The sequence below is a fragment of the Equus przewalskii genome, chromosome 26 (genome assembly GCF_037783145.1).
Source record: "Equus przewalskii isolate Varuska chromosome 26, EquPr2, whole genome shotgun sequence".
Lineage (NCBI taxonomy): Eukaryota > Metazoa > Chordata > Mammalia > Perissodactyla > Equidae > Equus > Equus przewalskii.
Genome location: NC_091856.1, coordinates 33,468,939 through 33,496,761, shown reverse-complemented (window position 1 = coordinate 33,496,761; position 27,823 = coordinate 33,468,939). Strand labels below are relative to the sequence as shown.

The window sequence follows — 27,823 nt, the reverse complement described above, 5'->3', positions numbered from 1 at the left end:
TGAACAGAGGGTGGCCCTCTGCTCTCCTGAGACAATGCCCCGTGTGTCGGGTGAACGCAGTGCATAAACCGCTAAGCTCTTGCCTGCAGGCTTGTGCCAGAGCTGCACTGGGGTGACCCTGCTTCTGGGCTGCTGAGCAAGGACATCATTGCGAGAAGGTGATGGGTGGGGACCACCCCCTACACATGTACTTCCTGCCTGCCTCGGGCAGGAAGGTGAGGAACCTGTGGCTGAGCCCGTGAGACGCCCCGACAGCAAACAGTGCCAGGAGCAGCCGCTAGGTGGCCCCCACTCACCTGTCGAACCGCCCCTCTGCAGGCCTGGGAGCAGGTCCTCCCGCCAGGCCAGCACCGTCCCGTGTGCACCTGCCCATGCAGGCTGCCATCCCTCTCCACTCTCTGCCTTTGCTTTGCGGCTTCCTCAGCGTCCAGATGCCCCTGCCGTCAGGGCCCGGCTAGCGCCCCTCCTCCTCCAGGGCGCTGTCTCCCGGACCACCCATGGCGCATACCGAGAATCTCCATTGGCCCTTAGCACCTGCCCCCTGCCCCCTGCCCCCAGATTCTCAGTCCAGGGCCCTCCAGGATGAGCTCTTGTCTGTGCATACACACTTCTGGAGCTTACATCTTCTCCCCGAATTGGAATCACAGACTTGCAGTCCCAGCCACATGCCTGCAAACCTCACAATCCCCCACTAAGAAGGAGGAGGCTGCAGTTTCTTATTGCATGAGGAAACTGAGGCTCAGAGAGGACAGGAAATCTTCCCAAGGTCATAGCGGGCAAGTCTGAGCCCCACTCAGGTGCTTCAGTGTGGCCAGCCCTCTCTCAGAACTTCACAGGAGCCCTTCCCAGGAAGGTTAACAGGCCCAGAGAGGCACAGTTGTTTGCCCCAGGCCACACAGCCAGGCCCTGTGCTTTCCACCACACCTCTCCGTCCAAGTGCGATGGCCCTCCAGGTCACTTGCCAATCCCTTTAATCCATAAGAGAGGGGCTCAGGGCAATAGGTGCCATCAAGGAAGAGCCACAGGCCAGGACTCCACACCAGCCCCCTGACCCCCTGCCAGTGCTATGAGATCCTCTCCAGCTCCCGAGGCGGCCTCCCTGTGGGCGGCTGGGGTGGGGCTGCAGGTGAGGCCAGCCAGCAGCCCTGGAAGGAAGGGGAGGCGTCAGACAAGCAGCTGGCGGGTTGTGAACCAACTTCTGGCGGGTGAGTGCTCAGACAGCATGAGGCACAGGGTGCCCCGACTTCAGTTTTCCGGGCACAGGGAGTGTCCCGCACAGGCTGGGCGCGGCCCCCACTCCCAGGCAGCCCCATGCAGGGCTCAGAGAGGGGCCCGGCGAGGGACGAAGATGGGGCGACAGACTGGCAGCCAGTGGGAGAGAGACGAAGGCACTGCCAGGGAACAGCGCGGCGGGCCAAGGCGCCCCGGGAGCCGGAAAACAGCTTTGGGGAGAAGAGGGGCGGCGGGGAACGGGGGTGCCTATTCTGAAGCTGGGGAAGAAGATAAGGGGTCGGAAAGAGAGGCGGGGGAGGGGCAGGCGGCCTGGCTCCGGTGGCCCGGGGAGGGGGCGTCGGGCCGCGTGGGCGCCTCGCGGTCAGAAGCCACAATAGCAGCTCGTTAACGGCGCAGATTAAGGACTTTGTCAATTACCTCCGAAGGGCTCCGGGCGGATTTAATGCTTTAAAAAGTGCTGCTGGTGGGAGGGGGCGACTAAGAAGCCCCCTCCCAGCGCAAATTCCTCTTCTCCGGGGCCGAGGTGGAGGCGGGGGCCGCGACGGCGCGGGGCGCGCCTGGGGAACGCGGGCGACCGGCCGGGAGCGCGGGCAGAGCGCGGAGCGGCTCGTACTCGCGACCGCGGCGCCGGCGGGGACCCCCGTTCTGCCCGCGAGCCGCCCGGGCGCGGGTCTGCGGACTCTGGCCGAGGCGCCCCCAGGGCCGGCCTCGCGGGTCGAGGGCGGCAGGGGGACCGTCCCGGGTGGCCGCAGCGTCCGCGCCAGGGCGCACTTGCCCCGGGGCCCGGATTGAGACCTCGGGGACCCGCAGGGGGCGCACTCCGGCCGGCCCCCACGCCCTGCCCAGCCCGGGTCTCAGGTGAGCCCTGCGCCGCTCCCGGGAGACGCCCGACGGCCCGGCAGGGGCGCCCCAAGGCCCGCCCGGCGCCGCGCCCCCCGCGCACGGTGAGTTGGCGCGAATCCCGCGCGGGAGGAAGTTTGTGCCGGCCGAGGCGCCGCCGGGGTTCCCAGGCCCCTCCGGGCCGGCCAGAGCCGGGCTGCCCGCGGCTGTTTGCCGCCCTCCCGGCTGGCCCCGGGGGTGTGGGGCCGTTCTGCCTCCTTCCTCTTGGCCTTTTTGGAGGTGGAGTTGAACCATGCAGTCTGCGGTGTGTGTGTGTGTGCGCGCGCGCGCGCGCGCGCGTGTGTCAGACGGAGACCAGGGGAGCAATAAAAGGCAAAGAGAGTCCGAGACAAAAAAGACACGGAGACTGAGAAGGAGGGAGGGAGGCGGGAGAGGAGCGCGCAGGGGGAGGCGCGGGAGCGGGGAGCGGGGACGGCGCGCAGCGCGAGCGGCAGGCGGGCGGGCGGCGGGCGGCTCTCGCGCTCCCGCTCCGGCTCTCACCCGCACACACCCGCGCTCACGCCGGCACACACCCGCACGGCACACGCACACGCACGCCCGCTGGCCCGGGCAGCCCCGGCGCGGGGCACGGAGGCGGGGATCCGGCGGGCGGAACGCGCCCGGCCCCGGAGCCCGCGCCCACCTCGGCGCCTTTGCGCTCCGCAGCGGCGCGCCTCGCCCCGCGGTCCCGCCAGTCCTGCCGGAAGATGGTCAACGACCGGTGGAAGACCATGGGCGGCGCTTCCCAACTTGAGGACCGGCCGCGTGACAAGCCGCAGGTACGCGCGGGCCCGGGGCGTGGGGACACGGGGCGCGAGCGGTTGGCAAGGCGGTGGCCGCTCCGGCCGCGGGGCGGGGGGCTGGAGTTTGGGGCGCACTCCCGCGAGGCTCGGGAGGCGCGGGGCAGCGTGGCGCCCTCCTCTCCTCCTCAGAGGAGGCTCGAACTTGGGGTTCGGGGTGCTGATGGGGGCGGCACCCCGGCAGGAGCCGCGCGCTCTGCTGGCCGGGGGCCCCCCTGCGCCTCCAACGGACTCCCGGTGCACGGTGTACAGACGGAGTGGGGGACCTGTAGTTCACACTGTGACCAGCCCTTTAGCTGGCTGTGTGATCTCACAAATCGCGCCTCTCGCTGAGTCTCTGTTTACTGACCTCTACAGTGGGCGCCCTGACCACTTAGCAAGTCTCCAGCCTGGGCACCGCCCTGTGCCGGGCATGGTGACCTGAGCCTCAGGAGCAGGACGCCCACCCCTGGATCCCCTCTGAATCCTCACTTTAGTCAGCCCCCCTACACCTCCCCATACAGTAGGGGAGCAGCGCCTATCTGCCTCGTGTGGGAGGGCTGAGCATCGTGCTTCTCCTGCTGTAAGATAGGAGAGCGAGGCTCAGAGAGGCTTGCTCCTGCCCGAGGCCACGCAGCTCTGCCAGGATTTGAACCCGGGCCTCTGGGCTTCAGGTCTGTTCCTTCCTTCTTCCTGCTGCCTCTTCAGGGGCAGGGGGTGGGGCAGGCTTGGAGGGTGCCCAAGGCTGCGCAGGAGGAGGGGGCGAGGGCCGAGCTCCAGGGTCGGCCGGAGAGAGGGCTGGAGACCGGAAGCTGAGTGGAGGGCAGCCCTGGGGCTGCTCCAGGCAGGGCTGCCGAGGGACCGGGGCAGGCGGGCGAGCCGAGGAGGCCGAGGAGAAGTAATGGGGCTGCCCGTTTTAAATTTCAAATTTCTCCCAGGCAGATGTCATTGGGGAAGGAACAGCTCGCCGCTGGCAGCGGCAGGAGGGGGCGGCAGGGGCGGGCCTTGGCGGCCCCTCACTCTGAGCTGCAGCCTGCTCGTTCTGTCTGGAGTGACACCGCTGTGGTGTGGGGGCCTGGCCCTCTGTAGCTCGCAAAGCTCTTTCCCAACCATCTGCACAACCTCGCTTCCGGCAGCAGCCGGGGGGCTAGGCAGGGGTGCGCGTTCCCACGTCCCCTGTGGATGGTGGCTCAGAGAGGTGAGGCGTGTGCCCAAGGCACACAGCATGTTAGCAGGAGAGCAAGGATTCGAAGCCAGGTCCGACCCCAAGCGTCTCGCAGTGCCTCCTGAGGTCATGTGTTTCTCTAAGTCAGGTCCACGGATAAAGCCGTCCCCAGATAAAAAGTCCTCTCCTGGGCCGGCCTGGTGGCTCAGGGGTTAAGTTTGCGCCCTCCGCTTTGGCGGCCTGGGGTTTGCCAGGGTTCAAGATCCCAGGCGTGGACCTATGCACTGCTTGTCAAGCCATGCTGTGGCAGGCGTCCCACATATAAAACAGAGGAAGATGGGCATGGATGTTAGCTCAGGGCCAGTCTTCCTCAAAAAAAAAAAAAAAAGCAAACAAACCTCTCCTTCTGAGGTCTGACTTTCTCCCCCTTAGCAAGACATTCTTACCTCCTAGACTTGTCACTCAAAGCCATCCTCAGCCCGGCCCCTTCTCCCTTTCCATTAGCTCCTTACAGGTACTGACTGCTTGTCATTTTTCAACCCCCTGTCTCATACCAGGCTGCCCATTTCTGAACCTTGCTGTCTCATCTTGTTGGCTCCACCAGACTCCCCAACCACACACACACACACACACACACACACACACACACACACTCCTTCACTCAGGGAAACCCTACATATACTTCAAGACCTACTCAAATGCCACCTCCTCCAGGAAGCCTTCCCTGATGCCCAGTGGCTATGTCTCAGAGTCCTGGCAGCGTTTAGCCTGTGCTGCTCAGCTGCCTTTATCTGGCTGTCCTGTCCCAGCCCTGAGTCCCTCCTCCGTCAGGGGCTCCCTTTGGACACACATTCCTTCTGGGTCCTCACCCCAAGGTCTCCCCTGGGCCCAGGCACCTGCCTTTCCATGCTGCTCAGGTTGGGAGCTGCGGGATAGTTGCTGAACTGAGTTGCATGAAGCGGGGCCCAGAGGAGCTGTGGAGCGGAGCCAGCAAGCGCGGCTGTGTCTCAAGGGGAGGTGGCTTCGGGACCTCCTGGGCCGGGCCCAGTCTCCCTCTGCTGCTCCCCGGAGACACATATCCCAGCTGCCACCAGGCCAGAGCCCAGCTGTCTGCCCCTTGGCATCAGAGGCAGCTGAGGGCTTGTGGCCCCGGGGGCCTGGGCCAATATCACACACCCTCTCCCGTCCCCACTCCTTTGGTGACCCAGCGTGTAGACAGGCTGTCCCTTGTGCCAGCTCCAAGCTTGTCTGAAGCTTCAGATAAGAGGTGGGGCCTTTCCTGGGCCCACTGCGCCTGCCCTGGTTCCCTCCGGGCCTGTTCCCTGGGGCCTGGCCTTCTCTCTTTCCTGCTTCTAGTTTCATCTTGGCTATTGACATGCTGTGTGACTCTGGATAAGTTACTACCCCTCTCTGGGTCTGGGCTTTACCATCTGCAAAATGGGAACAGCACTCCCGGCTGCTTCTTCACTTCGCACGGGCTGTTATGAGGGTCAAGGGAAACCCTGGTATGTTTTGCAAGCTGTACAGCACTGTGCACCTGTGAGGAGGGTGGTTCTCAAAGTGGCCTGTCCCCTTTCACGGGCTGTCAGTGTCCTGATCTCCCCTCTGCCCCCCAGGGGAAGGGATCCGACCCCCAGCTCCTGCCAGGAGGGCCTGGCTGAGGGTCTTTACCAGGCGCTTCTTCTAGGGCAATAGATGGCAAGGCCACACCCCGAGCAAGACCTGCTGGGCTCCCCTCTACAGCTCTCGTTTCTTAGTCACAGCCACCCTGGGAGGTTGGTGGCAGGGACAATCAACCCATTTGACAGATGAGGAAACGGAGGCTCAGAGAGCTGGAGCCGGGAGTGAAGCGGGGTCCTGGACAGCAGATGAGCCCAGTGGGTGGATGAAGCGGGAGAGGCTGGCTATCCTTCCTTCGTTTCGCTTGCTCGGCGCATGATGTCGCTCCCAAGACGCGGCCGAGGGGCCGAGGAGGGGCCTGCATCCGAGGGCTGCGGTGTGTGGGGACCGCCTCGGGCCAGCGCTGTCCCGGGCATGTCCGGCCGCAGCGCCTCACTTGCTGGGCGACCTTGGCCCGGTGGCCGACTTCATTAGGAGAGTCCTCTCCCCCTGCAGAACGAAGGGGCTGTCACCCCCTGGGCGGGAGACGGCGGGAGTCTTTGCTGGGAGTTGGGAGTTGCTCAGATGAAAGGATCTAGAAATAGAGCTGATTCTTCCAGTCCTCGAGTGTGGGGCTGGAAGTCACCCTGTCGCCGTCTCCTCCTGGGAGGGTTGGGGGGGCTTGCTTCTGAGCAGTCCCTGAGTCAGGCCACCCACAGGGAGATCGACCTCTGACCTCTGCCGTCTCATGGTACTTTCAAAACTTCTAAAAACATTCCAGAAAGAGAGAAAATCTCATTGGGAAGTTCTTCCTGAGGTTTGACCGAAACCTTGCTGCATTTAATTCACTCCGTGACTATTTATAGAGCCCCTGCGGCAGCGAGAAGGGACAGCCGTGAACTCAGGGCACTTAGAGTCCGGGGGACAAAGTCACAGTCGGGTTATTACAAACCGTGATGGGCGCTGTGAAGAGAAGGGCGCCTCTCTCTCGTTCCCTGGGGTGGGGGTTGAGGTCACTGTCGGGCAAGAAGGAAGGTGAAGCAAGGGAGGAGAGGCTCAGGGAGCCAGGAGCAGAGTGGGGGCCGGGAGTGCAGAGCTAAACAGCAGGGGAGGGCTTCCCGGAGGAGGTGACGTTTAAGGTGAACAGCATTTGCCGTATCTGTCCTCGAGGGAGACCAGGGTGTGCTGGGGGACATGCAGGAGCCAGCGGGCGGAGAGAACAGGGCAGGGGTGAGGGTGAGGGTGAGGGTGGGGGCCAGGAACCTGTGGGTGTCCTAGGCCGAGGGGACGAGCAGGTCGTGCTCCTGACACCTTGGTCACCCTGGAGGGGTCCTAGTCCGCTTTGCCGTCAGGAGGGGTCCTTGGCTGCTGGGTGGGGACGGGGCTGGCAGGGCTGGGGGCGGCAGGGAGGCCCCGGGAACATGGTCACAGTGATTTAGAAGCAGATGACAGAGCTTGCGCCAGGGCAGAGCTGGGGGCCTGGGGACAGAGGGGGCTGGGGGATTGGAAGAGGTGGAGTGCCCAGGGCCGGGTGGCTGGCTGGGTGGGGAGCAGGGGGCTCAGGGAGGTGCCCAGTTTTCGGGGGGCGGGTTGTGGGCTTGGTCCACCCTGCCTGGGACCTCAGGAGGCTCCGGGCTGGGTGGACAGAGCCTGGTTTGGGGCTCAGTGGGCTGGAGGCCCGGGTGGGCCGTCCGGGAAGCCAGGAGCTTTGTGTGTGTGTGGGAAGGGGGGCAAGACCCTCATAGGAAACATCTGGAGACCCTCCCTCCCTGCAAATGGCTCCAGAGCCGAGCGCCCCCTGGGAAGTGACAGAGCTCCAGGAGGGGGTGGACTCCGCAGCTCCCGGGCCCTGTCTGTTTGTCCCCTGAGACACCTTCAGCCACTCCTCCGGGGTCCTTCCCACGGCCTGAAGCTCCAGATTCCCCCCGGCAGGACAGGGGGCTCTTCCTCAGAGCTCATGGAAAAGCCTGCAGGCCCTCTTTCTGAGTCTTTGGGAACCCAGAATTTCAGGGGTCCCGAAGCAGAACAACCAGCCCCTCACCTAGGGGTCTCCGGGACCACCCCTGTGCCAGGGCCAGGGGCTCAGGGTTCAGCCCAGTCCAGGAGCCCTTTGTCTAGCGGTGGGAGCAGGTGTGGGCTCCTGGGGAGGGGTGGAGAGGCTCGCCTGGGGGCTCCCGGCTGGGGCAGGGTCTGGGCCGCCCACCCTCCCCATGATCCCATTAAGCCCACCTGTAGCTCTGTGCCTGGAAGCCCCCTGCCAGGCCCCAGGCCACACTCCACCCACCCTTAGTTTTCCCAACCCGAAGCCCTGTGATGTATTTCCATCATGATGAGCAGACATCCTGCGTTTGGCTGGGGTGCTCCTAGGAGGTGGGGCGCTGGGAGCAGCCTGCACCTGGATCTAACCTTGCCTGACCTCCCCCTGGAGGAAGACTTTCTTCTTCCTCCTTTGGTACAAGGCGAATCGTCTCAGCCCCCCAGGGAACTAACGCTGCCCAGCTCCCTTAGAAAACACGGGAGAAGAGCCAGTGTGCCTGGCAGAGCACCGTGCCCGTGAGTCCATCCTTCCTGAGCCCTCCCTTCCCCCGCCTGACCGCACGGCCGCTGCTGGAGGAGGGGGGACAGATGTCACCCCTCAGCTGAGACTCCTTTGGGGCTTCCTGCCCTCTGCCTCCCTTGGCAAGAGCCCATCTAGTCCTCCCCTCGGCCAGGGCCTCCTGGGTAGCCCCTGACCCTGGGCCACGTCCCTGCAGCTGGGAGCTCGCCCCGGGGGTCGGTTAGTGGCAGCAGTGGGCCTTGACCGCGGGGCTCCTGGCTCCTCTCCTGCCCACTGCCTGGGCCACCTTCGGTCTCCCGCTCCTGGCCCCTGGGAGGCGGGGCCCCGGGTGTGTGACCCCCGCTCGGCCACAGAAGCCCCAGCCCCGAGCGTGCTGCTCGCTTGGGCCGCTCGCGGCCAGGGCCCCCTCATTGTCTCAGCCGATTTCTTTGCGAGGCACGTAACCGCCAGCCCATAAAGGAGAGCAGCACTTCATGTTTAAGGTGATCTCCGAGGGCTCATTCTCCTCTGCTGAGTGGCCTGTTTCCTCTCCGGGCTCGGTCCCCCTGCCCTCAGGGGCCCCCCTGCAGCTTCCGCAGCCCCTCCCCTCCTGTGGCCCCCTCTGCCTTCCCTCCAGGGACAGGGGGCTTGGGGTAAAGCGGGTGCCCAAGAGGGCCAGGGTCCTGGAGACGCGGGGGACGTGACTGGCCGCTGTGGCTGGCCGCCCTGCCTGGCAGCTGGGGGACCTTAATGCTCTGCACTTGGAGGCCATCGCTCGCTCGCTTGCTGGGAGCTGCTCGGGGCAAGGTGTCTCCGGTGGGCTCCGTGGGGGGGCCTGGCAGGAACTCACTTGCTGACACAGGGCTTTGTCTCTCAAGCCCTGTCACACAGGTCACACGTCAGGTGAGGGAGGAACAGGGTGGGGTCTCCCGGCCGGCGGCCTGGGCACAGATGGCGTGAGTCCAGTGTCGCCCGGCCCTGGGCTCGAATGCTCTCGTGTGACCTGGGTCATCGTCCCTCGATGGGGGTTCAGTGGTGGGAATGGGGTGTGCTCGGGGGCGACGGTGATAATGGGGGCCTGCCTGTCTGGAAGCTTCTGAGCTGTGGGTGACTGGGGAATTGCGGTGCCTGGAGGCGGCCTTCATTCCTTGCCAGGCAGTCAGGGGGGCCCAGACTCAGAGGCGGCCCTGCCTGGGGGGCCAGGGCTCAACGAGGTGACCTGCTGCTCTGCTCTTCCTTCCACCCACCCAGCAACCAGCCGCTCTGCGCCTGGCGGTGAGCAGGTCCCTCTCCCTGGTGGGGCTCGTGGTCCAGGGCAAGTTTCCTGGACCGGGGATCCGCTGGCCCCCCAATCCCAGCTTTCATCAGATTCTCAAAAGGATCCGTGCCCCAGAAGAGGGTACGAGTCACCCTCCTGGGCACACGAGCTCCCACAGGGCAGGCTGGGATGACTGCTTCTCTCTCCTTAAGGCCTGGCCTGGAGCCTGGCTCTGGGGATACCCAGAGTGTGAGTGAGCCAATGAATGAAGTCAAAGGGGATGACTATTGCCTTGCTGAGTGTCACCATGGGGGAAGGGAGGAGGAGCCCCTCCCACACTGAGAGGAGGGCTGAGGACACAGTCCAGAAAGGCTTCCTGGAAGAGGCGGCATCTAGCTGAGCCCTGAAGGAAGAGAGCAAGTTAGGCTGGTAGAGGAGGAGCAGGGAAGCAGATGCTTCAGCCAGAGGGAGTGGCCTGGGAGCTAAGTGTTTAGGTGTGGCCTGAGCACATGTCGAGATGCGTGCAGCCAGGTGGATGTGCGCCCCGGGGCCTGGGCAGGTGCGGAGAGAGGAGGGGTGGACTCTGAGTCCTGGGGGCGTCTGTCACTGCCGGGCAGGCTCAGGAATTCTCTCCCTCCCTTCCCTGGGGGTCTGCTGTCCCCCTGCACTTCACCCCTGAGCCCATCCTCCTCTGGTGCCACGCGGGAGATTCAGGAGTTGCCTGTAGGGTTTGAACTTACGGAGGAGACGCTCTCACTCTTGCGTATCTACCCACGGTCAGACCCGCGATGTAAGAGGCATCGCTACTTTATTATCGCTAAGAAAGCAGGCAAGGGGCTGGCCCGGTTAGGTTACTTAAGTTCCTCTTCGGCGGCCTGGGGTTCGCTGGTTCAGATCCCGGGTGCGGACATGGCACCGCTTGGCATGCCATGCTGTGGTAGGTGTCCCACATATAAAGTAGAGGAAGGTGGGCATGGATGTTAGCTCAGGGCCAGTCTTCCTCAGCAAAAAGAGGAGGATTGGCAGCAGATGTTAGCTCAGGGCTAATCTTCCTCAAAAAAAAAAAAAAAAGCAGGCAAGTTGTCAGTCACAACTGTGGGATGCCCCCTACCTCGGAGACGTTAAACTGAGAAGAGAAAGTGCATCTCAACATCGACGACACGCAGAAATAACACTTTGGGTGGACAATAAAAAACCAAACACCTCCAGATGCTCTGTGCACATCGATCATAAGATAATAAAAGCCGCTAATATTTATTGCACAAGCACAATGCCGCAGGCGCGGCTGCAAGAGCTTTACTATACCGGCTCATTTAAAGACGCGTCTCGAGTTCAGAAAGTCGGAAATGTGGGGGAATTCAGTCGGAGAAGGTGCCTGGCTCTGGGAGGAGGCAGCAGGCTGGAGATCTAGTCAGCTCTGCTTCGAATCTGCTGTGTGGCTGTGGGCAAGCTCCTCACCCTCTCTGGGCTTCAGTCTCCCCATGTGTCCAGTGCTCCGTGGCCGCTCACTGAGCTCCTTTGGGCTGTGACTGGGTGCTGGCACTGTTACAGCTCCGTCTTCCTGAGTCTGCACGCAGGCACCTGCATGCAGGCGGTGGGCATCGTTCTCGCCCCCATTTTGCAGGTGAGGGCATGGCGGCTCAGAGAGGTGAGGTCCTCACCCAAGGTCCCCCTGCGGGAAGTGGCAGCGTGGGGGCCTGAGCCCGGCCTGTCTGGCTGCAGAGGGCGAGACTTCACCTCCAGCCCTTACCAGACCCTGGAGGGCTCCTTGTGGGGAGAGGTGGCCGCCCCGTGCAGGCCACATGGGGCAGGGCAGGGCCAGCGAGGGGAAAGGGCCTCTCTCTCCATCGGTCTCCCCGTCTCTCTGCCTCAGTTTCTCTTCTCATCCCCTCCATCTCTGTCTCCCTGCCCCTCTCATTCTCTCCATCTTCCTGTATCTTCGTGTGTCTCTGGGACTCTGGCTCTCATCTCCGTCTGCCTGTGTGACTCCTTCCCCTGTCCCCAAGAAGATGGCCCCCTCTGAGCCTTGTCCAGGCCTCACGTGGGCCAGAGGCGCCGCCCGGGGCTGCCTGGGTCCTCCTCGCGGGCAGGGCTGGAGGCCCAGCTCTGCCCCTGATGCCGCCCCTTCTCTCTCTTGTGCATCTGTCTGTCCGTCTCTGTCCGTGTGCCCGGGGCCGGCTGGCAGCGGCTGAGCTGCGGCTACGTGCTGTGCACGGTGCTGCTGTCCCTGGCGGTGCTGCTGGCCGTGGCTGTCACCGGCGCCTTGCTCTTCCTGAACCATGCCCGCACGCCCGGTACGGCGCCCCCGCCCGTCGTCAGCACCGGGCCGGCCGGCGCCAACAGCGCCCTGGTCACTGTGGAGAGGGCCGACAGCTCGCGCCTCAGCATCCTCATCGACCCGCGCTGCCCCGACCTCGCCGACGGCTTCTCCCGCCTGGAGGGCGCGCAGGCCTCGGTGCTGCGGGCACTGAGCGAGCAGCAGGCCAGGCCGCGGCTGGCGGGCGAGCAGGAGCAGGAGCTGCTGGACACCCTGGCTGCACAGCTGCCCCAGCTGCTGGCCCGCGCCGCGGAGCTGCAGGCCGAGTGCGCCGGGCTGCGGAGGGGCCACGGCGCTCTGGGCCAGGGGCTCAGCGCCCTGCAGAGCGAGCAGGGCCGCCTCGTCCAGGTAAGGACAGCGTCTCTGGCAGGGTTGGGGGTGGCGGGGTTGTTGCCACCACAGCCTGCCACGTGCTGGGCGCCTGATGTCCACAGCCTCACTTAATCCCCAAGTGCCCGGGGACCAGAGGCTGTTGCCATTCCCATCCACAGATGAGCAACTGAGGCTCAGAGAGGTGAGTCTATCATCCAAGGCCACACAGCTCGTGGCGCCAGGATTCAAACCGTTTCCTACTCTCTGTCCTGGTGACCCTGCGTATTTGCATAGCACCCCGTGTCATCCAACAGTCAGGTCAGACCCAGGGCTCGAGGGGCTTCCCAGGTGCTCCGGAGGAGGTGGGATGCAGGTAAGGCTGGTCGTGGCCTCCATCAGTAGGGAATCGAGGTTCAAGGTCACGTGGCTGGTCGGTGCCACATGGCCAGAGAGAGCCGCGCACCCTCTCGACCCCCTGCCCCACTCCCTGCTCACAGCTTTCCAGGGAAGAAGGGACAGTGGAGGGAGCCCAGCCAGACCCTTAGCCATCCCCACCAGCCCCGCCCCATCCCCGAGCCAAGCCAGGTCCCAGCAAGCGCCAGGTAGACCTGAGGGAGGCGTTTCCAGCGCTGACCACGCCTGGAGCATCAGCCAGAACGTCCCCCCAGAGGAGCAGGGACTTCGGGTCATCTCATCTGCCTTCTGCCATTTTCCAGGAGAGAAAACTCAGGCCCAGAAGGGGTGGTGATTGGTCCAGGGTGTGGCCAGGTCAGCCCTGGCATCTGGCCTCCGGGTGCTCTGCCCAGCCTCCAGCCCTGTATCCCGTCACCCGGTGACTCAGGTCCTCAGGGACCAGGGGGTGAGCCCCACCCCCACCATCCGTCCCAGCCTGTTCTGGACACCTGGATGACCAGGCATTCGGTCACCTCGCCGCTCATGAGCCATGGGCCTTTTCCCGCCCTCTGAAGGCTGCAGCTGGAGGGAGTACATTGCTCATCGTGCTGTCTGGGTGACCGAGGGGAAGGCGGCGCTCCCCTCCCGCGCGGGGTGGAGGTGGGGCGTTCAGCTGCCTTCCTGCTGCCCCTCATCGCAGGGCTCGAGGAGCCCCCCCCAGGCTTTCTGGGTGATCTGGGCCCCCACCTCGCTCTCCACATGGCTCAGCCCCTGGTCAGCCAGGCCAGGCCAGGCCAACAAATGCTCACCCTTAGGGCAGGTGGAGGATGGGGGTGGGGCCTCGGGGTCTCCCGCCCGCCCACCTTCGCAGAGGCCTCGAGCTGTTCCCTCAGACTCACAGCTTTCCTGGGGCCCAGTAGTGCCCCGGCTCGCCTGGCAGATGACTTCTCCAGAGGATGTTTAATTTCCCGCAGACTCCGGGTGACTTCGGAGACGATGAGTCTTGCAGAGCATGTCGAGGTGGCTCCCTGCTCCTCCTCTCCAAGCTTCCCAGACCCTCAGCTGATCAGCCCAGACCTGGGCTTCTCAAAGCAATGCCCGTGGGCACCCCCGTCAGAACTGCCAGCGTGCCTGTTAAAAGGCACATCCTGGACCTTATCCCAACCCACGCTCCCCCGGGTGTCGACAGTTCAGCAAGTACCAAGGGGACTTGTGTACACAAATGCCTGAGCCCACTGGCCTGGGAGTGGCAGAGCCGAGCAGTTCTGCCCTCAGGGTTCGAGTTGGCAGAGGCAGGATCCAGTCCAGGCTCCAGCAAGTACCAGGTGTAGGACCTTGGGCATGTCAGGTGCCCCCCGGGGTGTGTCCCCTCAATTCTAAAATGGGGACAACACAGTCCGTACCCAGGAGGATGCTGGAGCTCCTGACTGTACCGGGCTCGGCCGCATCTGACACTGGAGAGATGCCACATCAGCGTCTCTGTGATCATTATGCTGGAAATTGTTGGTAAAGTGACGCTCCAGCCCATGGGGAGCCACCACTGAAAACCCCGTTCACAGTACTAACGATGGGGACCGCCTGTGCGGGGCCCACGCCGGGCGGTAACAAGCCCTTTGCAGCACAGTCGCCCCAGGAGGTGGGAGTCATCACCCCATTCTGTGGAGGGGCAGACGGAGGCTCAGGGTGGCAGAGCACCTTGTCTCAGCTCGGTCATGCGACTATGAAGAGCTGGAAGCGGCAACTCTGATGTCACCGCCTCTAAAAGCTGCCAGCTCCTCTTGAATGGATCTGCACAGCACAGCGAGCAGGGACTGACTCTCCCCATTAATTCGGGGCATGTTTATACATACATTTTCAACTTTAATCATTTGCTGGTTTAAACGGAGGTCTTCCCTGCCCGTTAGGGAGAGCGGGCCGTGCCCGATGCCTGAGTTTTTCAAGTGTGTCGGCTTCGTCACAGAAGGATGGACAATCCCCTGGAGACTTAACCAATGAGTCTGATGACTTGGCCGCCAACACCCTGCAGGGTGGCCCCCGCCCTCTGCCCCCCGGGGTGCTGCCTGCATCCCTCTGGAGGACTCCCCCGACAGGGCCTGCCCACAGGACACTGCAGTGAAGCCCAGGGAGAAACGGGCGGCTTTGCCCACATGCCCCCGCCCGTCTGGGCGCCCCGCTCCCCGGGCCGCAGCCTCACTGAATCACCTGCTCAGCAGAGGAGAAAGTGACAAGGAAACGAAGAGCTTTGCAGGGCTCCTGCTTCCGGCCGAGCCGAGAATCATATTTTGTAAACTGCCAGCACTGTATATTTCTATTTTCCTCCCTCCAACGAGCTATTATCTGGCAGATGACAGGTTCGGTGTGTAAAGACCCAGCAGGCCCCATGCTGGCTGGCTGGCTGGCTCAGTCTGCCCAGGACCCTGCCTCCCCTCCTCGTGGTCCTGCAGCCTCCTGGAGCCCGGGGTGGGGAGGTGATAGATCCCAGACCCCTCAGGCAGCAGGCACAGCTGAGAGGTCCCAGGGAACAGCCGTGCACTTGCTGAGCTGCAAACCTCCGGACCGTGATCGTGGGGAGGGCGGCCGCCAGCTCAGCCGTGGGAATGAGTCAAACAGAGGACACCCACTGGGTGCTCAGGCCCGGCCCACAGGCCGTCATGAGTCTCCCACCACCCGCCCCCGGAAGAACAGCTCCCGTTCCGGCTCCTGGAGGAGGAAGCTGAGGCGGGGAGAGGTACAGGGACTCCTCCAGGGTCCCTCGGAGCAGAGGAGGGGGCTGAGTCAAAACCCAGAATCGACGCCAGAGCCTGGGTCTGAACCACTGTCGCTGTTCCGCCCCCTTCCTGTGCTCCTGATGCAGCCCCGGGCTCCTTTCCTACCAGTCAGCCCTGGGGAAGTGGCCTGAGAACATTCTCCATCAGGGACCTCTCCTTCTGGGCCTCAGTTTCTCCATTTGTAACGGGAGGTGACAACTCAAGTCCCCACTCCTGGCAATGCTGTGGGGTGAGGTGAGGCGGTGGACATCAGAGAGCTGTGGAAAATCAAAGCAGCCTTTGCATGGAGCCGGGTGGGGTGGGTGGAGTACCCCAGGGTCCCCCTCTGTCACGTGCAGTCCCCTGCCTGAGGGTGCTTTGTAACCTGGAAGGTGCCGTCCGGATTTGCATAACGGGGTGGGCCGAGTACGACCACCCCGTGTGGGCCCCATACTGTGCTAGGTGCTTCCCTTGCGTTGTCACCAGTCCCCATAGCAGTGGGGCCGGAGAGGCCATGTTAGCCCCGTTTCAGGGCAGGTTAAGTCCCTCCCCTGCAGGCCTCTGACTGGGAAATGGGGGAGCTGGTTTGCACCCAGCGTTGCCTAACGCCAGGCGCTGCCTCCCCGTGCACAGCACGTGCCTCTGACAGGCGCCTCCCCTGTGAAGGGGCAGGAACGGGTGAAGGACAGGGCGGGGCAGCAGGGCACAGGTGTCTGCGGGAGCCACTCTGCTCCCTCGCCCCTCACCCCGTCCTCTGAGATCTCTGACTCAGATGGCCTTGGGTCTGGGCCAGAGAAGGGCAGGGGCCACCGTTGTGCCGGGAGCCCACCTCCAACTGGGGGACGTCAGTGCTGGTAGCCGCCAGAGCCCCTGCCCCCTGCGCTCACTCCTGTACTCCACAGCTTCTCTCCGAGAGCCAAGGCCACATGGCTCACCTGGTGAACTCCGTCAGCGACGTCCTGGACGCCCTGCAGAGGGACCGGGGGCTGGGCCGGCCCCGTGTCAAGGCTGATCTTCAGAGGGCGCCTGCCAGGGGATCGCGGCCCCGGGGCTGCGCCAATGGTGAGTGGGGTGGGGGGCTGCCATCCTTGGGTGCCCCGGAGAGCAGGGAAGGCTGGACGGAGGGCGCCCCACAACGAGATGCCCGGGCCCAACCTCAGTTTCACGGTGGCCCATGCCTTGTGCCCCAGCGTCCCCGCCCCCCCAGCCCTGATAAGGACCCTGCTGCCGTTTGCCAAGGACCTCCTGCGGCCAGGCAGCGCTGAGCGCCCTATCTGCCCCTTTTCCTGGCCCACAAGATGGGTTCATTGTACCCATTTTCCAGATGAGGAAAGCGAGGCTCAGAGAGGGTGCTCGCTCACCCAGGGAGTGGCAGAGCCAAGGTCTGACCCCAAGGCCGGTGCTCTGGAGCCCACGTGGCATTACCGGCTGGACAGACAAGTCAGAGAGACCCAGGCACAGAGGTGGGCGGTCAGGCCCGGCCTCCCTGACGGCATTCCCTATCTCAGGCTCTCGGCCACGCGACTGTCTGGACGTCCTCTTGAGCGGCCAGCAGGAGGATGGCATTTACTCCATCTTCCCCACACACGACCCGGCCGGCTTCCAGGTCTACTGCGACATGCACACGGGCGGGGGCGGCTGGACGGTGAGTCTCCGGCTGCGCGCTGGCACGGCCAGGCCCGGGTGACCCAGGAGGCTGTGCCCGTGAACCGGGGTGCTGAGCGGCCTCACGCAGCCTTCCACCCTGGGCCCGGCCCTGCCTGGTGCCCTGCGGCCCCCACAAACCTGCCCATAATCTCACCGAAGAACCACACACCCACAGAAACCTGCACGGGGCAGCTGGAGGTCGTGAGTGGACCCTGGGGGGCCCTCAGGGGCAGATCTTAAGCCCCGTTGCCTGTCTGTGGGGCCACCTGCTGCTCCCTGAGCCCCGAGCCCTCCCTGAGCAGTGGTTCCTGGGGGCGTGGGCACGGCGGGGTTGGGTCCTGAGATGCAACACAGCACCAGGTGCCTGGTGCAAGCGTGAGATGAAGGGCGGATGCGGGCGGCTGCTGGCTTCGAGTTATCATAGACGGTGCGCACTCGGGAGATGGCAGGGCCCCCCCCTCCAGGAGCAGAGCCCCCGGGGCATCCTGGGAGGAGCTGTTGTGATCGCCTGTGGCTCCTGCCTGGGTGGGAGGTGAGAGCAATGAAAGGTTCAAACTGCCGATGGAAGGCAGGGGTGGGACAGCCGCAGGTGGCTTTGAAACCTCCCTGGAGGTGGGAGGAGGGGTGGAGTGGTGGGCAGGGCCCCGGCTGGGAGACCCCAGGGGGTGTCCCGACCTGCCAGCTGGGAAGCCCCTTCTGGAGCAGGTGGGCACACTTGTCTCCCATGGTCTCTGTTCCGCCGACTCGCCTCTGCCCTTGATGGGGAACGGAATGCATGGGCCTGGCTGCATCCTAATAACGCTTTCCCTGTGGACGCTGAAATCGGGATTTCATGAAATCCTCGTGTATTCTTCTTCAAATGGTATTCAAATAATATTTAAACGTATTCTTTTTTTGATTTTTTTTTTTAACCATTTAAAAATGTCCCAATCATTCTTGGTTCATGTGCCGGCTAAAAACAGGCAGCGGGAGGGGCTGTCCTGGGGCCGTGGGCCGCTGGAGCCTGGGTGGCTGAGGGTGGGAAGGGAGCTTGCTCCTCCTCCCCCTCCAAATCAGTGGACTTGCGGCATCTCCTGGGGCTCAGCCTTGGGTGTGGGCTTCAGCGGGGCGCCACTGGCCATTAGGTGACTTGGTGCAAATTTAAAAAGTGCATGTCCTGACCTTTGGGGACATGGCTTGGCAAAGAGAACACATGTTCTTGCCCCCTTGGCCAGGTGCCCTTGAGCAGTGAAGAACCTACACCACTGTCCCTGGGCGTCTGTGTGCCACCCTGAAAGCTGCTTAGCCTCCCTAGTTGGCTGTGGCTGGGATGCCCAGTGACAATGGAAAGCAGGACCCTAAAACTGACTCTTCAAGGAGTCTCGGCTTCACATTTAATTTCAAATGGGCAATTTTGAGCACCTGCTGTGTACTGGGTACTGGGGATGTGCGAGACGGGGAAGCCCCGGTCCCAGTCCTCCCAGGGAGCTCAGAGTCTGCTGGGGTGTGGGGTGGCAGAAGTCACTGCGAGCAGAGGTGGGGAGGCTCCGCACACGCTTCCTGGAGAAGGGGGCATTTCTGATGAGCCTTCAAGGATGGGATCTGAGTGAGCAGGGAGGAGAAGGTGTTCTGGGAAGAGGGAGCAACTCGACAAGGGTCTGGGAATCAGGAAGCACGCAGCATGTTCTGGGAACAGAGTCAGCTGGGGCGGGTGGCGCGTGAAGAGGTGAGGCGAGTGTTGTCAGTATCCTAGGCTGCAGGGTGTGGGGCAGGCACTGGGGAGCTATTGAGGGTGCTGGAGAGAGGAAAGATGAGATAAAAACTGTGCTTCAGGAAGCCTAACCTGACTGTGCGTGTTCTTGGGAAGAACAGGGAGGGGAGGGAGGAGGCAGTCCCCTCACTCGGCGGACAGGCCCGTCACTGAGCCCTTGTGCCGGGGGCGGAGAGCATGGCCTACACTCTTGGGCTCTGACATCCACAGACAGACCGGGGCGTGGCTCTGGGTCCTGCTGTGTGACCTTGGGCAAGTTACTTAAGTTCTCTGAGCCTCAGTTTCCTCAGCTGTGAAATGAGAACACCCACCTACCTCACTTAGAGGTCTTAACCGCGGGCAACAGAAAGTGGCTGATTTAAGCAGAAAAGGAACGTACTAGAGGGAGGCTGGGAGGCCCGGAAACCAGCTCAGGGCCACACAGCCAGGAACACAGCCCTCCAGACCCGGCCAGGGGTTGCCTGGTGAGAAGCCCACTGCCCAGGGCTGCTGCTCCTGAGCGCTGGACACAGCCACACCGGGCACGGCACCCCCGCCGAGCTCCCACTGTGCCTCCGAGCGAGAGTCCATCTGGCCCGGCTTCTTTGCCTCCCCAGCTGCTGTCAGCGTCAGGGGTGTTCCTGACTGGGGGCTTGGGTCACCTGCCTACAGCCCTCCCCACAAGGGGACGAAGCAGCCAGAGTCTTCAGCCACTGCAGTGGCCATGATCCCTGCCTCCCACCAACCTCAGAAGACGGGGAGGGACGGCCAGCGAGACACACGTCCACTGTGGTGTGTGGCTTCGCGGGCTTACCAGGCTGCCACCGCCAGGTGCTCACGGAGCATTGTGCCCAGGTCTGGCCGCTGTCCCATAGCTACTTATGACAAGGAGCTGCGCCCTGCGCAAGGCACTGGCAACCCACCAGTGGCCAAGATGTGTGTCCCCACCCCCGCCGGGCTCCCCACCAAGAGGGCATCCACGGTGGTCCAGGGAACGGTGTGGGGACCTGGAGCAGGGGCGTGTGCTCAGCGGTTTCCCGCGGTGCCCACAGAGGCAGGCGGAGTGCCTCCTTTCTCACCACGGAGCGTGGTGGTGACTATTTTGGGCGCAGTGATGTCCAGGCAGAGGGGAGAGAGAAGCTCCTAGAGGGGAAGGCAGCCCGGGTCAGTTTTGAAAGGGGTCAGCCGTTCCGAGCAGGGGTGAGACAGGGAGGGGCGAGTGAGGCGGGCGGGCGGGCCAGGGGCCAAGACGGGCGTGGTTTGGAGGGCAGTGCTGGCCGAGAACAGCCGAGAATCCCCCCGAGACCCAGAGACAGACAGACGGCTGAGCCCCTCCCCCAGCTCCGGAGGAGGGCCGTTAAACAGACTGCATCTGCGTCTAAAAGCTCTTTCGTTTTCCTAACTCACAACATCTGAGTTATGGCATTTGCCTCTGGGAACCCCTCGGCCGGCAAAACAGCGCCAGAGCCCAGAAATCAGAGTTAAGGGTTAGGACAGGCTTAATGAAAGACCGAGACGCCGGCCCGGGCTGTGCCTCTCCACTCCGGTGGACTTGAAGCCAGTCTCCGGGGGGAGTCAATCAGGATCTGGGCCGGGAGGCAGGTGATTCCTAGGCGAGGGCTGGGGGGCGATCGGAGGCGAGTGGGTGAGGACTGCCGGCCTCCTGGCCCTCCCGCTCGGACTCCTGGATCCGGGGGCCCTGGAAGAAAGGCCGTTCTCGGCCGAGAAGTGCTTGCGTGGCCAATAAGTGTTAATATCCATTTAGGCTTCCGTCAAAAGCAATCTCTTCCCAGCTACCTCTGGGCATCTGTCAGGATCGCCTCCCTGCCACATGGAATCTTTCGGAAACTCAATTGTTGTTTGGGGGAGCTGGCCGCTGCCTCTCTGGACCCCAATACCATCCATCCTCATTAGGCTCCCTGTCCAAACTGCCGGGCCTGGAGTGCTGGCACCGGATGGCCCTCCCTGCTGGACAGGGCGCCTGGGGCAGGACACACCAACCAGAGCCTGCCTCCCGCAGACACTGGCCCAGGCGAGGATGGCGCTCGGCAGCCCTGCCCGCCTGGGGGACGCTTTACAGTTTATAGAACCACTGCGCTCGCCAGCACTGCAGTGACGCCCCTCCAGGCTACAGGGCAGCCTCAGAGAGAGCAAGAGATTTGTCCAAGGCCGCCCTGCAAATGAGCAGCCCGCCTGGGGCAGCACCCAGGCCTCCTGCAGCCTCACGCACGTCTGTGGAACTGACTGTCACACGGTGGCACTCATTTATGCATGAGTGCCAGCCATGGGCCAGAGGATTTGGCAGCAACCTCCCGGCCTGGTGGGGAGCTGGACAAGTCGGCTGACTTGTGCGAGGGCTGCCGGCGGAGGCCATCGGGGAGCCCAGATGACAGCCCCACCCCACTAACCCAGCCGGGGGCGGCCAAGAGAGGTCCAAGTGCTGGGAGATGGAGCGGAGTGAGGCAGGGAACAGAGTTCCAGGTGCGGGAACAGACGTGCAAGGTCCACAGGGAGATGGCGGGGCTTGTCCTGGAGCCACGGTGGCTCAGTTCTGCTGGCACACGGAGCTCGAGGGGCAGGGTCGAGGTGGTGGAGGCAGCAGGGCTGGGCCGTGTGAGGTGCTGCAGGTGCATTAGGAGCTGGGCTTTCTCCCGAGGGCAGAGTGGGCTCCCGCCGCCCCGGGATCCCCCAGGGAGGGAGTGACCCAGGCTGTGGGGCCAGGGGACTCGGGGGCTGTGGGGGAGCCACTCAGGGAGTGTGAACTCCATGGGTCCTGAATCCTTGCTGCAGAGTCGGTGCTGCCATGTGGGAATGAGGCCACGCGTGGCTCCTTGGGGTGGGGAGGCTGCAGGGGCCGATGGACACACGCCTCCAGGTGGCCTTTCAGCTTGTGTGGCCACTGGTGCCAGCTGAGCTCAAGCCTCCTCTCCATGATGAGCAAAGGCCACAGGGGCCCAGGCCACGCAGGGTCACACCAATTGTTTAAGGCCACCCCTGAACCTGACACGCACACCCCCTCCCAGAAAAGGAGGGGCGAAGGGCAGGGAGGAAGGGCCACTCCTGCTGACCTGTGACCCTGGGCAAGGGGTCTTCCTCGCTGGCCCAGCGTGGTCGCCGTGTCCTTTGGGAGGCCTCCCTGACCAGCAGGTCACCCCCATGCTCCTTCTTTGCACCCGTCACAGGTGCGGCTAGGTGATCACCGGTCCAGGTGTTGCCGTCTGTGTCCCAGCCAGGCGAGCCCCACGGGGCAGCGACTGGTCATCTCGTGGCCGCCAGAGCTCAGGGCTGCGCGTGGTGCTTGCACACTGTCGCCGCCCCCTAAATACTTGCAGAACGAGTGACCGTTGGTGTCTTTGGGCGCTGTCGCCTCACCTCTCTGAGGCTCGCTCTTCTCACCTGTTCAGTGGGCCCAACAGTGCTGCTCACGTGGGGAGGGAGTCTGATCCTCAGCAGGCTGCTCCCCTGTGAGGGAGGGGGCGGAGACGAGGGGCGCAGGGGCGGGGCGGAGCCCTGGGGACTCCCTGTGACCAGAGGAACCTGGATCTGCCCAGGAGGCTCTTATAGTCAGGCGGTGTTTTCACAGAGGAGGGAGATTTGTAGAAATAGAGGCCAAATTTCCCCATCTGGAAGGTGACGTGGAACGAAGCTCACCTCCCCCGCCGTGTGACACTGGAAAGGTCACGTCCCCTCTTGGGGCGTCCCCTTCCTCCTCCGGCCAGCAGGGGAGCCCTCATGTCTCAGTCAGCCTCCTGGCAGGGCCTGGGGACCCGGGTGGCCATGCCCAGGGCCCAGTGCAGGTTTTGGTCGGTCAGGAGCGCCCAGCTCAGCATCAGCAGGCTGGGTCCCCCACCGCCCCGCCTCTCTGCCCCAAGGCACGGCCTTGCTTCCACGGAGATCTGCCTGTAGCAGCGCCGCCACCCCGACCAGACTGCCAAACCCTTGTCTGTGCGTGACCACTGGGGACACAGAAACCAGGTCCAGTCAGCATCTCCTACCACAGGGATCTGCCACAGAATCATTGTGCTCCGAGCCCTGACTCGGATCCACAGCACGGCCAGCTGCCCCCAAGGCCGCAAGCCGAGGGGCCCAAGCCCCCCGTTCTGCAGGGCGACCACGCTCTGCCAGGCAATTTACTGTCGCTTGCGGTCAGCCAGATCCGATACGCCTCGAATTGGCTCCACTGCGAGAGAAACCCGCCCCTCCCCGCGTGCCTGCTCCCTCCCACCTGAGCTCCCAGGCAGGGAGGGAAATCTTTCCCTCGCTTGGAGGACATCAAAGGAGCCGCCACCAAGTAGCCCAGCCCGCAGTGGGATCCGGCTCAGGAAGAGATGAAACGCTCCCAGCCGCCCCGGCCCTCAGCCGGGATGTGGGCGCAGCCCCCAGCCGGGGACGCCACGCTGGGGAGGCCGGGCGGGCCGCAGGGCTGCAGGGCTGCCAGGGGCCTTGGTCCTCCCTGCTCGGGCTGAGGCTGTGGCCAGTCCTCCTTGCCCCAGAGGCTCTGGTGGCAGAAGGACCTGCCGAGACATCAGTGGGCCACGCTGCTACCTGCTTGTCACCGGCTCCCCACTGCTCTGGGGAGTCCTGGGAGCCCGCACACACGCTCATAATGACCGGTGACAACACCCCCACGTTCCCTGACCGATGTGCATAGAGAGAGCCTGCCTCCTTCCAAGGCCGTTTGGAGTCCTCAAACTTCTACCGCGGACGGGGTGGCGCACGTGGAGGCTCAGCGTTTGATAAATGGCAGCTCTGAGCGGTGTCTGCCAGGAGCCGGCAGGCGCCGACTGCCAAGCCTGGGAAACGCGGCAGGGCGCCAGGCCCGGGGGTACCATTTTCAGTCACAAACAAGGAGTGGGCCCGCTTCCTTCTGGGCGTGGCAGCTGGTTCGGAAGGGGAGGGAGGTGGCTGTGGTGAGGCTTCCTGTGCGCCACCTGGTCCACGCTTTTGCATCTTCGCTGAGACCCCGCAGGGGTGACAAAGGGGCTGCTGGTGGTGCCTTTTTACAGAGAGGGAAACTGAGGCTCGGAAAGTGTCCATGACTTGTCTGAGGGCACATGGCCTGTGCGAGGCAGAGCCAGGATTCGAACTCAGCTTGGCCTTGTTCTGGAACCTGTGCCCTTGCCAGCAAGCCTGGGGGCTCCCTGGGGGCACTGCCCAGAGGAGTCCAGAGGGGATGTGCAGAGTGACTGACTGCCTCCCAGGAAAGCCAGCCAAGCCTCCCAGGGCCGCCTTTGAGGGGGGCCGCATCTGTTCCATGTCCAAGTTTTTTGTTCTTTCGGAACCAAATCCGCCTCAGCTGCAGCCGTCCACCTCTTCTCCTGGAATCGACTGCGCAGGAGGCCTGGGAGGCTGGTGGCACCACGGCTGCATAGCCACCACGACCCTGCCGGTAACTGTTTCTGCAGCAGCTTCATCAGCATCTAGGAGAAATCTCAGATGCTGCCTCCTGGGGACCCTTCCAAGGTGGCAGAGATGACCCCCCCATCTCACAGGTTTTGGACCCACTCAGCCCCCATCCCTTGGGCCTCAGCTCCACTGACTACCTGCCAAGACCCTGCCCAATCTGCAGTTCAGCTGAGCATCTCCTCCAGGAAGCCCTCCTGGACCACCCTCCCAACCGCCCCAGCAGACGGTGCCTCCTCCGCTGCGCTCCCAGCACACGTGACAACAATTGTTACCATCATGCAGCGTTGGTATCCACCAGCACAGTTAACCATCCCTGCATCCTTGTGGGTAGAGCCTATTATAATCCTTGTTTTACAGATGAGAAAACTGAGTCACGAGGATCGAAGAAACATCCCGGGTTAGGAGCTGCTCTGCCCTGAGACTGCTGGCTTGTGTGTCCATCTCTCCGGGGGCTGTGAGCTTTCTGAGGCCAGAGTCACCCCTGTGGGAGCCCAGGCACACAACAGAGGGCCTGGGGCAGCCACCCTTCCATTCTGCAGAAGAGGGGAGCCAACACTTAGATGGGCCCACAGCCTGCTGGCCGGAGTCTGGACAGAACTTGGGTTTCCTGGTGCCAGCCCAAGGTGCTTCCTGGGGCTGGCCCCGCTCAGCTATGACGGGGGCAGGTGGGCTGGAAGGTGTCGGGGAGCAATGTCCACCCCCAGCCACCCTCAGTCTCTGTATTTGTGCACTGACAGTCTCCCCTCTTCTGGCCTCAGTGGGCCCCAGCACCCCAGACTTGAGGCACCCTCACTCTGCAGAGGCCACCTCACCTCCAAACCTTAGTCTTCTCATCTGCTAAACGGAAGCATGAAGCGTCCCCCACCCGGGCTGTTGGAGGAGGCACTGGCCAGCGCTGGGGCGACCAGGGACCAGGCTCCAGCGCCCAGGATGAAGACCCGGTGCCCTTGGCACCTTGGCAAACAAGGAGCAGGTCACACAGGCCCCGTCCGTGGAAGGCACCAGACCTGCGGAGCGCGAGACGGTCCCGGAGCCCGTGTGACTATCACACGGCAGTGAGCCACGCTGCAACTCCCGCCCTCCCGCCCGCCACCCCACTCCTTCCTTTGAATCCGCCGGCACCATCTGCAGGACCATGTGGGCCCAGCGCTCCCCTGGCAGAGCCCCCTGAGCCGCACTTGGAAGGCGCGCCGGTGGCGAGCGGCTGGCTTTTGAGAATCCGCACCAGGAAAACACGCTCGTCTGTCTGCCCACTCGCGGCACCTGCGCAGGAGGCCGCGGTGGCGGCAGGCGCGTCTACATCAATCAATTTGCAGCCCGAACCCAAGGGAGGTGCCCGGGAGCTGGACCGACAAATATTTTAGCCTCAAAATTAATACTCATTTTGTGTCCCTACCTTTCTCCTCCTTTTGTTGCCTAAGCCAGGATTCATGATCTGGGGGCAGGGCAGAGGAGGCGGACGTGGAGACATCACTCCTTTACTCGCTTCCCTCTCTGCATCTTCCTGTCTGGCTCATCCCTGCTCTGTAATTGGAGGCCTCTGCTTGGTGACATCCGGCCATCCAGCGTCCCTGAAGTCCAGCTGGTTCCAGAAATCTGAAGCTGCACCTGCAGCTCACTCTGGCATGCAGCTCACATACTCCTGGGGCCCCGCAAGAACCAGCAGATGACCTGTGGCCTCGCACACTTGGAACCTGCTGGCCACGTCGCGCTGTAATCGGCTCGAGGGTGAGGCCAAGGTTCCGTGTCTGAGATCCAAGGAGTAAGGACAGCCCATGGCAAAGGCCGGCCACGTCCAGGGCAGCGTTTCTCAAACTGCGGGTCGTGATCTGTTGGCAGGTGGAGAAATCAATTGAATGGGTTGTGATCAGCAGTATTTTTTAAGTCACAGAGAGGGTACAGGGTAGAGAACATCAGAGCCCACACAAAGGCAAGGCAAGTGCCATTTCAGGAAGCTTTTGTTTCGGATACAAACGCCCGTGAGCGTGCGTGTCACCATGTAAACTGCATTTCCCTGGGTCACGGTCCAAAAGTCTAAAAGCCACTCCTGTAAAGCTGCGTCACGGATGTGTCTCGGCCCCTCAAGGGACGGGTCACAATTCATCACTGCTCAGGTTACAGTGCCCTTGTTGGCAACGATCGCTGCGGCTCTGAAGCTGGTGCAGATTCAAACAGTCTCGTCAGGAATGTCGGCCACGCTCAGAGGACTGCAGAGAACTTTCCAGGTGGAGGAGAAACGCAGGCAGGCCCAGGCGGCCCCTGACATGCGCTCACCCGCGCTGATCATGCACCCAGCCCGCGCGGGTCACACCTATGACCGGCACCCAACACCCGAGGGCAGTGGGAAACGGGGGCCAAGGGCGGTGGTCTTAGAGGTGGGCCCTTGGCACGAGAGGCTGGCAGGGAGACATGGGGGCACGCCCCGGGTTTGGGACGCCCTGGTCCAGGGCAAATGAGAGTGTGGATGTGAGGGGTGAGATGCTGGCCTTCGGGCATGGGGTGTGGGTCAGACCACCCACTCCGCTGCTCGAGGCCGCCTGACTTCTGGCCAGTGTCAGGGCTTCTGTCCACTGTAACGAAGAGGGGGGCCAGGGCGACACAGAACAGGGCCGCCGGGGTTGGGGTGAGGATTTGGTGAGTACTGTGTGCCCTGGACGAGGAGGACCCAAGGACAAGCATCTGCCATGGTCGGCTCTCAGCACCCGTCGGTCTTGGCCACTCTGCCCGTCCATCCAATGTCCAGTTTCATGCCCTGCCCGTGCCCGGAAGCCTGGCACCCCCACTTTCTACTTCCTGATAGTACTAACCGGAAAAACAATAGTGATGGCAATAATAATACCAGCTATTGTGCCATTTGCTCCTCGCTGAGGTCCTGGGAGGCGGGGCTTATCAGGGGGTGAGGAAAGTGGACCAGAGCAGAGGGATGATTTACCCAGGCCACTCTGCAGGTAAACGCGGGGCCCAGGACCCTGCCCTTCCTCCAGGGCCTCTGGTTAGGCCCCCTGGGATGGCTCAGGGAGGAGAGGTGCAGGGCCTGGGCTGGAAGGAGGACACGTGTGGCCTGGGGCAGGGGCTGAGGGGGCGGGGAGGGGAGGAGACCCCCTCTGGGCTGCATTCCGCAGCTGGCATCACTGCGCTCTGCCTGCGTGCCAGGCCCTGCGCTTATTCTCGGTGGACCGCCACAGCCTTTGGGGGAGGTGCTACTATGGTCCCCATTTGACAGATGCGGAAACTGAGGCTCAGAGAGGTGTGGTAACTCCCCAGAGCTCTAGAGCCCGGGTCTGTAACCCCTGCTCCCCACCCCCGACCCCTCTCCCCAGTCCCCCAGAGTCCCCCCTCCGGCAGACACGGGCTCCCAGCTGCCCGACGCCTTCTCAGGGGAATGTCGGAGCTTCTGCCGGGATCAGGCTGTTCAAAGGGCGCGTGCTCTGGGTCCGGATCCGCAGCCATCAATAGCTCCCCGCGCCTCTCAGATCTCCCTGAGCCTGATCGAATTTCCTTCCGAGCGCCGGGCTCTCCTGAGGACTTCCGTCCGCATTTCGGGGGCGGGCGGGGCCGGGTTTGAGGTGGTGGAGCCGGAGAGAGAGGGGTCATCTCCTCCCGCCCCCTGACGTCAGGGCTGCCCAAAGGCTGTGACGGACGGGTCCCCGCGGACCGCCGCGGAGCATCCGGGCAGACGCCGCGCCGGCCGTTCCAGGCGGCTGAAATCAGGCTGCTGAGTAATGGAACTGGCGGCCGCCGGCGCCGCAGCCACATCTCTAACCTCCGAGGCGGCACGGACGGCGGTGCTGCCTCTGCAAACGAGCGGGGAAGAGGCTGGTTC

General features: G+C 63.5%; 1 protein-coding gene across 2 annotated transcripts in view; it reads left to right on the top strand.

The window, feature by feature from the left end:
- The first annotated feature begins 1,112 nt into the window (after positions 1–1,112).
- FIBCD1 (fibrinogen C domain containing 1) overlaps positions 1,113–27,823 on the top strand; it is a 36,504-nt gene continuing 9,793 nt past the window's right edge. Inside the window, exons 1-5 of one of the 2 annotated variants that reach the window (XM_070595242.1) lie at positions 1,113–1,205; positions 2,779–2,891; positions 11,635–12,114; positions 16,121–16,280; positions 16,727–16,863. In XM_070595242.1, coding sequence (XP_070451343.1) covers positions 2,820–2,891; positions 11,635–12,114; positions 16,121–16,280; positions 16,727–16,863 — 849 coding nt within the window. In that variant the 5' untranslated portion in view covers positions 1,113–1,205; positions 2,779–2,819. Of the gene's footprint in view, positions 1,206–2,109; positions 2,178–2,778; positions 2,892–11,634; positions 12,115–16,120; positions 16,281–16,726; positions 16,864–27,823 lie in introns of those variants that run through there. The other variant, XM_070595243.1, reaches the window with a different exon arrangement.